At 47.4% G+C, this 15,354-nt stretch overlaps 1 protein-coding gene across 2 annotated transcripts in view; it reads left to right on the forward strand.

The window, feature by feature from the left end:
- The first annotated feature begins 1,103 nt into the window (after window positions 1-1,103).
- LOC122929443 (adhesion G protein-coupled receptor E3-like) overlaps window positions 1,104-15,354 on the forward strand; it is a 174,870-nt gene continuing 160,619 nt past the window's right edge. For both annotated transcript variants that reach the window (XM_044283007.1, XM_044283008.1), the window contains exon 1: window positions 1,104-1,414. In XM_044283007.1, the coding sequence (XP_044138942.1) occupies window positions 1,372-1,414 (43 nt within the window). In that variant the 5' untranslated portion in view covers window positions 1,104-1,371. The remainder of the gene's footprint in view (window positions 1,415-15,354) is intronic.

Here is a 15,354-nt window from a genome sequence, read left to right on the forward strand (position 1 = left end):
AGTTCCTGGCTGGTTGAATGGAAGTGTGAAAAGTTGTAAACACTAGTGGACTGCTAGAGGTCCTCGGCCATCTGCTGGCTTTGAAGCAGGGCCCCCCTGTGGTGATCACTACCTCTGCTACCTTTCAGCTGATGGCTGGTGTGGGTTACATGGCTGACAGTAAATATTAATCCATATTCTTTACACGGGGTTAATATTCCTGACTTTGCCTCTTTAGGAAGCTAGGAGATGGACCTAGCTCCGCCCTAACTTAGCTAGTAGTGTGTTAGCTGAGACAGTGAGAGAAGCTACATGTGCTCACTCCTCAGAAGATCAGGCCTACATCCCAGATAATCACTATCTTTGAGAGATCTACAGAGAGAAAGTGATCTCTACTCTATAGTACTCCAGGAAAAAGAGAGAGAAAGAACCAAGACGGTCCAGAATCTGCATGGAGTCAGGCAGTAAGATACGTGCTGCTTAAAGCTGATAAAGACTTTACTGCTGTGAAAGGGACATTGCTAAGACACCATTCACACTTGGACATGGTCTGGTCCAATGTATCTTTATCCTGAACCCCTAAGCTAAGAATTATAGTGAAGCTTGCAAGAACATTTTTGCCAGCCTTAGATTCTGCACAGGAAGAGAGATAGAGGAAAGAAGAACTACAATCCACGTTCTAGTCTATATCCACATATTGCTATCTGGGAAGATTTGCACTGTCAATTGTTTGGAACTGTGTTTGATACCGTTGGATGTACTACAACTCCCATTCTGTACTTTAGTAAAGAGAAAGTGGTTTATTTTCTGAAACTGGCCTAGTAACTGACTCCAGCACCATTTTCCGGCCATTGCACTAGGGAGAATTGATGAGAAGTTTGCCACTGTAAATAATAATAGCCAGAGCCACTACTACTCCCATTCTCCACTTCTTCTCCGGGGCTTGTGGCAGTGCTTTGTCCATTTCCCTGGTTGCAATTCTCTTACTTTGCCATATCAGATAAGGAAGACAAACCCACTTATACACTGTAACTTCCTCTTAAATTTGCACAACCAGACATGAGAAAAGAGATATAAACAGTTTAAAGGAAGAACACACTGATATAATGGCAAGAGGACACGTACAGAATAGCACCTAATGAAATACCAGGGCGGGAGATGCAGCTTATGAATGAAGCCTGAAATATTTATATGTAGCCCGTAGAACAGAAAACTTTTATGAAGAACTCCTAGGAGACCCAGACACTTTCTGGAGATATTGGACTGATATAGCAGTGGTGGTGTGGTCAGAACAGGACAGTCACCTTAGTTCTACATGACCTACTGTGCTAGACCTCAGTAAACAAAGAAAACCAGGCGTATCCTGAAGTTAAAGAACTTAAAGAACTTGGGATGGATCAGAGGTTCTCCACACATTTACTGCTGGTGATACTTGGTAATAGTCTATGTGTGTCTTATTACTGTATAAAAGTCTATGTCTGGTCACTGTCTATGACTAGTCACTGCATTCATTACCTAAACTCCAAAAACTGATCTTTCCACTTCATAGTTTCCAGAATCGGGTCACTCAATGAGAGGCTGTCAGAGTTGACTGAAAGCCTCCTACAGCCTCTCACTGAGCATATACCTGGATATTTTCGGGATAGAAAACATGTCCTGGCTGCACTATGTAACGCCCCAGAGTGCTGTTGCCACCTCTGCACCTTGCTACTGTCTCCTATGGTTAACCTAATGTCATCTGTGTATTTATTGCAGGTCATTCACAAGGTGCATTTCCTATTTTGTAACTGTTTAAGTGTAATCTGCCTGGTTCACCAGCAGACATGCAAACATGGCAGAGCTACAGGGACACAGAGGATGGCACCTTCTTTCCATTCTCTGCTCTCCCTCTAGGGAGGAGTTTAGTTTTAGGAGTCAGTCTAGCTTACCCCCTGCTAGGGGAAGGAAGCAGGAGCCCGTCCCGGCTGGACGAACTCTGTCTGGGCCAGCTTGAGCACCTTCAGCTCCGCTGGATAAGGAGGTCAAAGCTCAAAGCCTCAGAGAACAGGAGGAAAGTTCTCCCTGGTGCAACACCACCAGGTGCAACACCATTAAGGGACAGTTAGGCCACCCTAGACCACTCTGGCATTCCTACACCTGGGTACCACCAAATCCCTAAAAGGGGCCCTGTGCCCTTGTTGCTTCACTGCAACTGGCGTCGCGACAAAACAAGTAACTTTTTCCCTCTTAAAGGGACTAGCGGCGGCATAACGCTGCAATTACATAATATCTCATGGACTACGGGGTGTTATTATACACGGTTATATCTCATGAGGCTGCTATCACTGCCCTGCAGTGGCTCCTATCCATGTACAGTGATTACAGTTCTGATCTGAAGGATTTTTTTGTGTTCTGCTATCTGTTATCTCCTAAAACACAATAATTTTATGTTCAATAAGGAGTTTTTTTTTTTTGCAGATTTCCGTAGCGTCTATGACGAACGTATTTTTTTTCCTTGTCCGTTCCATTTTTTTTTTTTTGCAGACCGTATGCAGAACCATTCCTTTCAATGGGTCCAGAAAAAAAACCTGAAGTAACTCCGTATTTTCCTTCCGCCAAAAAATAGAACATGTCCTATTATTGTTCCGCATTACGGACTGCAAAATACATACGGTTGTGTGCATGAGCCCTAACCAAGGTGGCTGAACAGAGCAGCTAGCCCTGTCCACAAACAGACTGGGGGACAGTATCTGTGCTACAGATTTAGCTTTTTTTTTTTGTACACGACCATATGTATTTTGCGGTCTGCAAAAACCAGATCCGCAAAAAATACGTATGACGTCCATGTGCATTCCGTATTTTGCACGGAACAGTTGGCCCCTAATAGTACAGTTCTATCCTTGTCCGTAACTCATGAATAAAATGTTTAAATTAAATGGGTTCTGCAGTTTGTTATAACTGATGATCTATCCTCTGGATAGATCATCAGAATCTGATCGGTGGGGGTCCGGCACCCGGGACCCCTGCCGATCAGCTGTTTGAGAAGGTAGCGGCGTTCCAGCAGCGCTGCGGCCTTCTCACTGTTTACCGCTGGCCCAAATACTTATTGAGGGGTGCTATATTCCTGTTTCCGCCAAATGCTGATTGAGGGGTCCCATGTACCTTCTTCTACAAAATACTGATAGAGAGGTGCTATTGCTATATACCTTCTTCCACCAAACACTGATTGAGGGCTGCGATACACCTGCTTCCACACAATACTGATTGAGAGGTGCCATATACCTGTTTCTGCCAAATACTGATTGAGGGGTGCTATATACCTGTTTCCGCCAAATACTGATTGAGGGGTGCCATGTACCTTCTTCTACAAAATACTGATAGAGAGGTGCTATTGCTATATACCTTCTTCCACCAAACACTGATTGAGGGCTGCGATACACCTGCTTCCACACAATGCTGATTTAGAGGTGCCATATACCTGTTTCCACCAAATACTGATTGAGGGGTGCCATATACCTTCTTCCACTAAATACTGATTGAGGGGTGCTCCGTATAGTAGGTATAGTACCACTGTAATCCAGAATAATCTCTAATCCCTAGTTCTATTGTTTGCATGTATAACAGTGTGCTGCCATACATATTTTGTTTGCTGTCTGCATGTTAGCTTTATGGATGTGCACCTGTGACTTTTGATGTGCTAGTCTAAATTTTCTTGCATCAGCTTCCTAAAGGCAGAAGACTCTACTAAGTGGTATGGCAGAGACTGCAGCACTAGCAAGCTGGCCAGTGGGAGTTAAAACTGCACACAACCAGGTTGCTGGATGTGTAAAGTTGTATCTTGGCCGCACATTCTGTTATCAATGACTGAAGATGGAGCGGAGAAGGAGTCTGAGCAGGAGAAGCATTGGAGACTAGGAGAAGAAGGTTACTCTTGTTTGTGTCTTCCCTCCTCTGCTCTTTATTGCTGCTGCTGCCACCACCCTCCTCCTCTGATGTGTAACCCCCCTCAGCACCCCGATCCGACTTCCAGGTCCTATCCAACACACAATCATCACCAAATGCAGTGCGGTCTACAGTGCCTCGCCCAATAATATCATGAAGAAACAAACAGTAATCTAGTAGAAGAGACATATTTTAATGGTATGTTTATTTCCACAAAAACTGGAGTGCTTGTGGTTAGTAATAGACGAATATCGGCCGGGACGATTCGCGAACGCATGTTCGCGATCAAATGTTTGCGAACCTCGCGTTCGCGGCGGGCCCCATTTACTTCAATGGCAGGCGAACCTGAAAAACCTTCAGGTTATATTTGCAGCCAGCAAACACTTACTAGAAGTACACAAATAGTCCCACAACATGGACAGTAATAATACCAGAGCGGGATCATTGGCAAAAATTCCCACAAAAATATGTATTTTAATCAGAAGGCATTTCTATGTCTTAAAGGGAAACTCTCAAAAATGTGCCTTGCTGGAGCCTAGAAATTTTTTATTTCCTATTGGTTTGGTGTACATAAATGTGCAGCACCCCACTTTTTTGTATCCTGCAGAGTCCATAAAAAAATGCATATTTTAACATACATTTTTTTTCTACCATGGAACTGCATGGTGAACAGCCACAACTGTACGGCATCAGTCTGAGGCATCTGTTAACGCATACATTTTTGGTATACATTAAATGGATGTCAAAAATAGGATTTGAACCCAGCCCTAGTGTCAGAATAAGCACCAGTACACAGAGTAGCAGCGTGGCGGAGAGGGGAGGCCGCCATGTACTGACAGAGCGCTACCTGGTCCTGGTAGTCAAGGATGAGGACTGTGTTTCCCAAGGATCATTTTCTACTGGGAAATACAGGGCACAGTATAATACACTAGAATCTATATAATATAAAGATATCAGCCCTACCCCCAAATAATAATACAATTAGGTTGTCATTTATTATATACAAATACGTCTGTTAGGAGTATTTCTGACACAGATTGTTTCCCGCTCATGCCAGGTCTAAAAAAGGATGTCGTGGGCAGGGAAAGGGATACAGTTATGGCCATCAAGTTATTGGATACCACCGCCAAACATTGACCGGATAACACCTCTGTACAGTGACCGGATAACACCACCATACCGTGACCGGATAAAAGGGTATAAGAGGGCACAGTACAGGGAATGACTAGGGGGACTGCACAGGGTGTGGTAAGAGGGCACAATGCAGGGTATAAGGGGGCACAGTACGGGGTGAGGGGCACAGTCACATGACCCTGTGACATTAGAAGGTCCTTATGGTGAATGCGGTTCAAACGCCACCATAATGAGAGGCAGAGGAGTGAGACAGGGGTGTGATTATGAGGCTAGAGATAAAATAAATTTACAGTCGGCCAGTACAGGCCCCCAAATTTAGGCAATAAGCATTCACCTGACAGCATAGAACTTTGGATTCTGTGGCTGGATTTGCATTAGGCGGTCATAGGATAAATTTGTAACTGTTGGCCAGTACAGGCCCCAATAATTAGGCATTCACCTTTTATACCACTGTATATACATAAGGCAAGGACCATTCTTTGTTCAGGGTGGTGGCGGATATGTGTGGGCTGGCATGAGGAAATTCAATTACACATGGTCATCATAGGTGTTGAATTCCTCCGAGATCCATGCCTCGTTCATTTTTAAAAATGGGAGGTAGTCCACACTGTCGTGAGCTAGGCGAGTACGCTTATCGGTCATGATCCCCCCTGCTGCGCTGAATGTCCTTTCGGACAGGACACTCGATGAGGGGCAAACCAAGAATTCCATGGAAAACTGTGCCAGCTCTGACCACAGGTCAAGCCTGCACACGAAGTAGTCAAGGGGTTCTTCGCTTCTCAGAGTGTCCACATCAGCCGTTAACCTGATGTAGTCGGACACCTGATGGTCTAGGCATTCCCTGAGGCTGGATCCAGAGGGCGGCCGTCGATGGGTTGGATGCAAGATTAATCTCATATCCAAAGTGACCAACACATCTTCAAACCTCCCTCTATTTGCAGGCATGGTAGGATTGGTACTCGCACCTGTTTCGCTGTGGGTGGAAATTCCTTCGCCAGTGCCCACAACAGCAGAATGCAGCATCTCTTGCAGCAAGGCCTGGAAATGCTGCATTCTGACAGCCCTCTGTGATGCTAGTATCATGTCCGCCATTTTGTGTTTGTACCGGGGGTCTAAGTACGTTGCCACCTAGTACAGGTCCTTGAACCTTTATGCTTTTTATACGGGGGTCCCTATTCAAACACTGCAGCATGAAGGCCCCCATTTGCACTAAATTAGAAACGGTGGAGCGCACAGGCTTCTGCTCATCGCCTAGGAGAATGTCGTTCTCGGTCTCCTCCCCCCAGCCACGGACAACACCAGGGATCCCTGAAAGGTTTAAATCCTGCTCTTCTTGCTCCTCCTCCCCCCCAGCCACAATCCTCATCTGACTCCTCTTCAGACTCCTGCTGACTTGTCTCAGATGGAGTAGCCCCCTTGGAATTCATTCATCATTGCGACTTCCTCATCTTACAGCTCCTGCTCCTCCACAGCTTGATCAATGACACGACGCAATGCAAGCTCCAGAAAGAAGGTGTAAGGTACAATGTCACTGAAGGCGCCCTGGCTGCGACTGACCAGTTTGGTGATCTCATCAAATGCATGCGTCGCGCATGAGGAGCCACTGGCGCGGTGAAAAAAACCAAGCTCCCAGAGCCTGTCCTGGTAGCAATTAACGGCACGTTTCTGCTGGAGAAGCCTATCAAGCATATACAAGGTGGAGTTCCAGCGCATCGGGCAGTCACTAGGGATGAGCGAACTCGAACTGTATAGTTCGGGTTCGTACCGAATTTTGGGGTGTCCGTGACACGGACCCGAACCCGGACATTTTCGTAAAAGTCCGGGTTCGGGTTCGGTGTTCGTCGCTTTCTTCGCGCTTTTGTGACGCTTTCTTGGCGCTTTTTGAAAGGCTGCAAAGCAGCCAATCAACAAGCGTCATACTACTTGCCCCAAGAGGCCATCACAGCCATGCCTACTATTGGCATGGCTGTGATTGGCCAGAGCACCATGTGACCCAGCCTCTATTTAAGCTGGAGTCACATAGCGCCGCCCGTCACTCTGCTCTGATTAGCGTAGGGAGAGGTTGCGGCTGCGACAGTAGGGCGAGATTAGGCAGATTAACTCCTCCAAAGGACTTGATTAACTGATCGATCTGCAGCTGTGGATCATTGAGCTGCTGATCCTCAATTGCTCACTGTTTTTAGGCTGCACAGACCGTTTGTCAGTCTCATTTTTCTGGGGTGATCGGCGGCCATTTTGTGTCTTGTGGTGCGCCAGCACAAGCTGCGACCAAGTGCATTTAACCCTCAATGGTGTGGTTGTTTTTTGGCTAAAGCCTACATCAGGGTGAAGCTGTGACACCAAGTGCATTTAACCAGCAATAGTCTGTTCATTTTTTGGCCATATACAAAATCAGGGGCAAGCTGCGCCTGTCACCAAGTGCATTTAACCCTCAATGGTGTGGTTGTTTTTTGGCTAAAGCCTACATCAGGGTGAAGCTGTCACACCAAGTGCATTTAACCAGCAATAGTCTGTTCATTTTTTGGCCATATACAAAATCAGGGGCAAGCTGCGCCTGTCACCAAGTGCATTTAACCCTCAATGGTGTGGTTGTTTTTTGGCTAAAGCCTACATCAGGGTGAAGCTGTCACACCAAGTGCATTTAACCAGCAATAGTCTGTTCATTTTTTGGCCATATACAAAATCAGGGGCAAGCTGCGCCTGTCACCAAGTGCATTTAACCCTCAATGGTGTGGTTGTTTTTTGGCTAAAGCCTACATCAGGGTGAAGCTGTCACACCAAGTGCATTTAACCAGCAATAGTCTGTTCATTTTTTGGCCATATCCCAGTCTAATTCTGTCACTAAATCCATACCGGTCACCCAGCGCCTAAATACTAGGCCTCAAATTTATATCCAGCTAAATCTGTCCCTAGTGCTGTAGCTGGGCGAGTTATTTAGTGTCCGTTCAAGCACATTTCTTGTTCTGGGTTGAAATACAATTCCCAATTTAGCAATTTCATAATTTAGTGGTTCCTGCTATATCAGAGCTCTTTGAAATCTATCCCAAAAAGGGTATATAATATTGAAGGTGCACATAGGGTCATTCAGAGTAACTTCACACACACCCGCTACTGTGTATTTCCAAGTCTAATTCTGTCACTAAATCCATACCGGTGACCCAGCGCCTAAATACTAGGCCTCAAATTTAATTCCCTCTAAATCTCTCGTTACCCACCGCTGTACTGTTGTTGCTGGGCAAGATATTTAGTGTCCGTCAAAGCACATTTTTTGTTCTGGGTTGAAGTACAATTCCCAATTTAGCAATTTCATAATTTAGTGGTTTCTGCTATATCAGAGCTATTTGAAATCTATCCCAAAAAGGGTATATAATATTGAAGGTGCACATAGGGTCATTCAGAATAACTTCACACACACCCGCTACTGTGTATTTCCAAGTCTAATTCTGTCACTAAACCCATACCTGTCACCCAGCGCCTAAATACTAGGCCTCAAATTTAAATCCCTCTAAATCTCTCGTTACCGTTGTCCTGTTGTAGCTGGGAAAGTTATTTAGTGCCCGTCAAAGCACATTTTTTGTTCTGGGTTGAAGTACAATTCCCAATTTAGCAATTTCATAATTTAGTGGTTCCTGCTATATCAGAGCTATTTGAAATCTATCCCAAAAAGGGTATATAATATTGAAGGTGCACATAGGGTCATTCAGAATAACTTCACACACACCCGCTACTGTGTATTTCCAAGTCTAATTCTGTCACTAAATCCATACCGGTGACCCAGCGCCTAAATACTAGGCCTCAAATTTAATTCCCTCTAAATCTCTCGTTACCCACCGGTGTACTGTTGTTGCTGGGCAAGATATTTAGTGTCCGTCAAAGCACATTTTTTGTTCTGGGTTGAAGTACAATTCCCAATTTAGCAATTTCATAATTTAGTGGTTTCTGCTATATCAGAGCTATTTGAAATCTATCCCTAAAAGGGTATATAATATTGAAGGTGCACATAGGGTCATTCAGAATAACTTCACACACACCCGCTACTGTGTATTTCCAAGTCTAATTCTGTCACTAAACCCATACCTGTCACCCAGCGCCTAAATACTAGGCCTCAAATTTAAATCCCTCTAAATCTCTCGTTACCGTTGTCCTGTTGTAGCTGGGAAAGTTATTTAGTGCCCGTCAAAGCACATTTTTTGTTCTGGGTTGAAGTACAATTCCCAATTTAGCAATTTCATAATTTAGTGGTTCCTGCTATATCAGAGCTATTTGAAATCTATCCCAAAAAGGGTATATAATATTGAAGGTGCACATTGGGTCATTCAGAATAACTTCACACACACGCTTCTGTGCATTTCCAAGTCTAATTCTGTCACTAAATCCATACCGGTGACCCAGCGCCTAAATACTAGGCCTCAAATTTAATTCCCTCTAAATCTCTCGTTACCCACCGCTGTACTGTTGTTGCTGGGCAAGATATTTAGTGTCCGTCAAAGCACATTTTTTGTTCTGGGTTGAAGTACAATTCCCAATTTAGCAATTTCATAATTTAGTGGTTTCTGCTATATCAGAGCTATTTGAAATCTATCCCTAAAAGGGTATATAATATTGAAGGTGCACATAGGGTCATTCAGAATAACTTCACACACACCCGCTACTGTGTATTTCCAAGTCTAATTCTGTCACTAAATCCATACCGGTGACCCAGCGCCTAAATACTAGGCCTCAAATTTAATTCCCTCTAAATCTCTCGTTACCCACCGTTGTACTGTTGTTGCTGGGCAAGATATTTAGTGTCCGTCAAAGCACATTTTTTGTTCTGGGTTGAAGTACAATTCCCAATTTAGCAATTTCATAATTTAGTGGTTTCTGCTATATCAGAGCTATTTGAAATCTATCCCTAAAAGGGTATATAATATTCAAGGTGCACATTGGGTCATTCAGAATAACTTCACACACACACGCTTCTGTGCATTTCCAAGTCTAATTCTGTCACTAAATCCATACCGGTCACCCAGCGCCTAAATACTAGGCCTCAAATTTATATCCCGCTGAATTTGAATACAATACATTGGGCCAAATAATATATTTGTTGTTGTGGTGAACCATAACAATGAGAAAAACATCTAGTAAGGGACGCGGACGTGGACATGGTCGTGGTGGTGTTAGTGGACCCTCTGGTGCTGGGAGAGGACGTGGCCGTTCTGCCACATCCACACGTCCTAGTGTACCAACTACTTCAGGTCCCAGTAGCCGCCAGAATTTACAGCGATATATGGTGGGGCCCAATGCCGTTCTAAGGATGGTAAGGCCTGAGCAGGTACAGGCATTAGTCAATTGGGTGGCCGACAGTGGATCCAGCACGTTCACATTATCTCCCACCCAGTCTTCTGCAGAAAGCGCACAGATGGCGCCTGAAAACCAACCCCATCAGTCTGTCACATCACCCCCATGCATACCAGGGAAACTGTCTCAGCCTCAAGTTATGCAGCAGTCTCTTATGCTGTTTGAAGACTCCGCTGGCAGGGTTTCCCAAGGGCATCCACCTAGCCCTTCCCCAGCGGTGAAAGACATAGAATGCACTGACGCACAACCACTTATGTTTCCTGATGATGAGGACATGGGAATACCACCTCAGCATGTCTCTGATGATGACGAAACACAGGTGCCAACTGCTGCGTCTTTCTGCAGTGTGCAGACTGAACAGGAGGTCAGGGATCAAGACTGGGTGGAAGACGATGCAGGGGACGATGAGGTCCTAGACCCCACATGGAATGAAGGTCGTGCCACTGACTTTCACAGTTCGGAGGAAGAGGCAGTGGTGAGACCGAGCCAACAGCGTAGCAAAAGAGGGAGCAGTGGGCAAAAGCAGAACACCCGCCGCCAAGAGACTCCGCCTGCTACTGACCGCCGCCATCTGGGACCGAGCACCCCAAAGGCAGCTTCAAGGAGTTCCCTGGCATGGCACTTCTTCAAACAATGTGCTGACGACAAGACCCGAGTGGTTTGCACGCTGTGCCATCAGAGCCTGAAGCGAGGCATTAACGTTCTGAACCTGAGCACAACCTGCATGACCAGGCACCTGCATGCAAAGCATGAACTGCAGTGGAGTAAACACCTTAAAACCAAGGAAGTCACTCAGGCTCCCCCTGCTACCTCTTCTGCTGCTGCCGCCTCGGCCTATTCTGCTGCTGCCGCCTCGGCCTCTTCCTCCGCCTCTGGAGGAACGTTGGCACCTGCCGCCCAGCAAACAGGGGATGTACCACCAACACCACCACCACCACCTCCGTCACCAAGCGTCTCAACCATGTCACACGCCAGCGTTCAGCTCTCCATCTCACAAACATTTGATAGAAAGCGTAAATTCCCACCTAGCCACCCTCGATCCCTGGCCCTGAATGCCAGCATTTCTAAACTACTGGCCTATGAAATGCTGTCATTTAGGCTGGTGGACACAGACAGCTTCAAACAGCTCATGTCGCTTGCTGTCCCACAGTATGTTGTTCCCAGCCGGCACTACTTCTCCAAGAGAGCCGTGCCTTCCCTGCACAACCAAGTATCCGATAAAATCAAGTGTGCACTGCGCAACGCCATCTGTAGCAAGGTCCACCTAACCACAGATACGTGGACCAGTAAGCACGGCCAGGGACGCTATATCTCCCTAACTGCACACTGGGTAAATGTAGTGGCAGCTGGGCCCCAGGCGGAGAGCTGTTTGGCGCACGTCCTTCCGCCGCCAAGGATCGCAGGGCAACATTCTTTGCCTCCTGTTGCCACCTCCTCCTTCTCGGCTTCCTCCTCCTCTTCTTCCACCTGCTCATCCAGTCAGCCACACACCTTCACCACCAACTTCAGCACAGCCCGGGGTAAACGTCAGCAGGCCATTCTGAAACTCATATGTTTGGGGGACAGGCCCCACACCGCACAGGAGTTGTGGCGGGGTATAGAACAACAGACCGACGAGTGGTTGCTGCCGGTGAGCCTCAAGCCCGGCCTGGTGGTGTGTGATAATGGGCGAAATCTCGTTGCAGCTCTGGGACTAGCCAATTTGACGCACATCCCTTGCTTGGCGCATGTGCTGAATTTGGTGGTGCAGAAGTTCATTCACAACTACCCCGACATGTCAGAGCTGCTGCATAAAGTGCGGGCCGTCTGTTCGCGCTTCCGGCGTTCACATCCTGCTGCTGCTCGCCTGTCTGCGCTACAGCGTAACTTCGGCCTTCCCGCTCACCGCCTCATATGCGACGTGCCCACCAGGTGGAACTCCACCTTGCACATGCTGGACAGACTGTGCGAGCAGCAGCAGGCCATAGTGGAGTTTCAGCTGCAGCACGCACGGGTCAGTCGCACTACAGAACAGCACCACTTCACCACCAATGACTGGGCCTCCATGCGAGACCTGTGTGCCCTGTTGCGCTGTTTCGAGTACTCCACCAACATGGCCAGTGGCGATGACACCGTTATCAGCGTTACAATACCACTTCTATGTCTCCTTGAGAAAACACTTAGGGCGATGATGGAACAGGAGGTGGCCCAGGAGGAGGAGGAGGAGGATGAGGAAGAGGGGTCATTTTTAGCACTTTCAGGCCAGTCTCTTCGAAGTGACTCAGAGGGAGGTTTTTTGCAACAGCAGAGGCCAGGTACAAATGTGGCCAGCCAGGGCCCACTACTGGAGGACGAGGAGGACGAGGATGAGGAGGAGGTGGAGGAGGATGAGGATGAAGCATGGTCACAGCGGGGTGGCACCCAACGCAGCTCGGGTCCATCACTGGTGCGTGGCTGGGGGGAAAGGCAGGACGATGACGATACGCCTCCCACAGAGGACAGCTTGTCCTTACCCCTGGGCAGCCTGGCACACATGAGCGACTACATGCTGCAGTGCCTGCGCAACGACAGCAGAGTTGCCCACATTTTAACCTGTGCGGACTACTGGGTTGCCACCCTGCTGGATCCACGCTACAAAGACAATGTGCCCACCTTACTTCCTGCACTGGAGCGTGATAGGAAGATGCGCGAGTACAAGCGCACGTTGGTAGACGCGCTACTGAGAGCATTCCCAAATGTCACAGGGGAACAAGTGGAAGCCCAAGGCCAAGGCAGAGGAGGAGCAAGAGGTCGCCAAGGCAGCTGTGTCACGGCCAGCTCCTCTGAGGGCAGGGTTAGCATGGCAGAGATGTGGAAAACTTTTGTCAACACGCCACAGCTAACTGCACCACCACCTGATACGCAACGTGTTAGCAGGAGGCAACATTTTACTAACATGGTGGAACAGTACGTGTGCACACCCCTCCACGTACTGACTGATGGTTCGGCCCCATTCAACTTCTGGGTCTCTAAATTGTCCACGTGGCCAGAGCTAGCCTTTTATGCCTTGGAGGTGCTGGCCTGCCCGGCAGCCAGCGTTTTGTCTGAACGTGTATTCAGCACGGCAGGGGGCGTCATTACAGACAAACGCAGCCGCCTGTCTACAGCCAATGTGGACAAGCTGACGTTCATAAAAATGAACCAGGCATGGATCCCACAGGACCTGTCCGTCCCTTGTCCAGATTAGACATTAACTACCTCCCCATAACCATATATTATTGGACTCCAGGGCACTTCCTCATTCAATCCTATTTTTATTTTCATTTTACCATTATATTGCGATGCTACCCAAAGTTGAATGAACCTCTCCTCTGCCTGTGTGCTAGGCCTAAATATATGCCAATGGACTGTTGCAGTGGTGGCTGACATGAAGCCTGATTCTCTGCTATGACATGCAGACTAATTCTCTGCTGACATGAAGCCAGATTGTCTGTTACGGGACCTCTCTCCTCTGCCTGGGTGCTGGGCCTAAATTTATGACAATGGACTGTTGCAGTGGTGGCTGACGTGAAGCCTGATTCTCTGCTATGACATGCAGACTGATTCTCTGCTGTCATGAAGCCAGATTGTCTGTTACGGGACCTTTCTCCTCTACCTGGGTTCTGGGCCTAAATTTATGAAAATTGACTCTTACAGTGGTGGGTGACGTGAAGCCTGATTCTCTGCTATGATATGAAGACTGATTCTCTGCTGACATGAAGCCAGATTGTCTGTTACGGGACCTTTCTCCTCTGCCTGGGTTCTGGGCCTAAATTTATGAAAATTGACTCTTACAGTGGTGGGTGACGTGAAGCCTGATTCTCTGCTATGATATGAAGACTGATTCTCTGCTGACATGAAGCCAGATTGTCTGTTACGGGACCTTTCTCCTCTGCCTGGGTTCTGGGCCTAAATTTATGAAAATTGACTCTTACAGTGGTGGGTGACGTGAAGCCTGATTCTCTGCTATGATATGAAGACTGATTCTCTGCTGACATGAAGCCAGATTGTCTGTTACGGGACCTCTCTCCTCTGCCTGGGTGCTGGGCCTAAATATATGCCAATGGACTGTTGCAGTGGTGGCTGACGTGAAGCCTCATTCTCTGCTATGACATGCAGACTAATTCTCTGCTGACATGAAGACAGATTCTCTGTTACGGGACCTCTCTCCTCTGCCTGGGTGCCGGGGCCTAAATATCTGAGAATGGACTGTTCCAGTGGTGGCTGACGTGAAGCCTCATTCTCTGCTATGACATGCAGACTAATTCTCTGCTGACATGAAGACAGATTCTCTGTTACGGGACCTCCCTCCTCTGCCTGGGTGCTGGGCCTAAATATATGCCAATGGACTGTTGCAGTGGTGGCTGACGTGAAGCCTCATTCTCTGCTATGACATGCAGACTAATTCTCTGCTGACATGAAGACAGATTCTCTGTTACGGGACCTCCCTCCTCTGCCTGGGTGCTGGGCCTAAATATATGCCAATGGACTGTTGCAGTGGTGGCTGACGTGAAGCCTCATTCTCTGCTATGACATGCAGACTGATTCTCTGCTGACATGAAGCCAGATTCTCTGTTACGGGACCTCTCTCCTCTGCCTGTGTGTGCTGGGCCTAAATATATGCCAATGGACTGTTGCAGTGGTGGCTGACGTGAAGCCTCATTCTCTGCTATGACATGCAGACTGATTCTCTGCTGACATGAAGCCAGATTCTCTGTTACGGGACCTCTCTCCTCTGCCTGTGTGTGTGCTGGGCCTAAATATATGCCAATGGACTGTTGCAGTGGTGGCTGACGTGAAGCCTCATTCTCTGCTATGACATGCAGACTAATTCTCTGCTGACATGAAGACAGATTCTCTGTTACGGGACCTCCCTCCTCTGCCTGGGTGCTGGGCCTAAATATATGCCAATGGACTGTTGCAGTGGTGGCTGACGTGAAGCCTCATTCTCTGCTATGACATGCAGACTGATTCTCTGCTGAC

Source organism: Bufo gargarizans, chromosome 2, assembly GCF_014858855.1.
Source record: "Bufo gargarizans isolate SCDJY-AF-19 chromosome 2, ASM1485885v1, whole genome shotgun sequence".
Taxonomy (NCBI): Eukaryota; Metazoa; Chordata; class Amphibia; order Anura; family Bufonidae; genus Bufo; species Bufo gargarizans.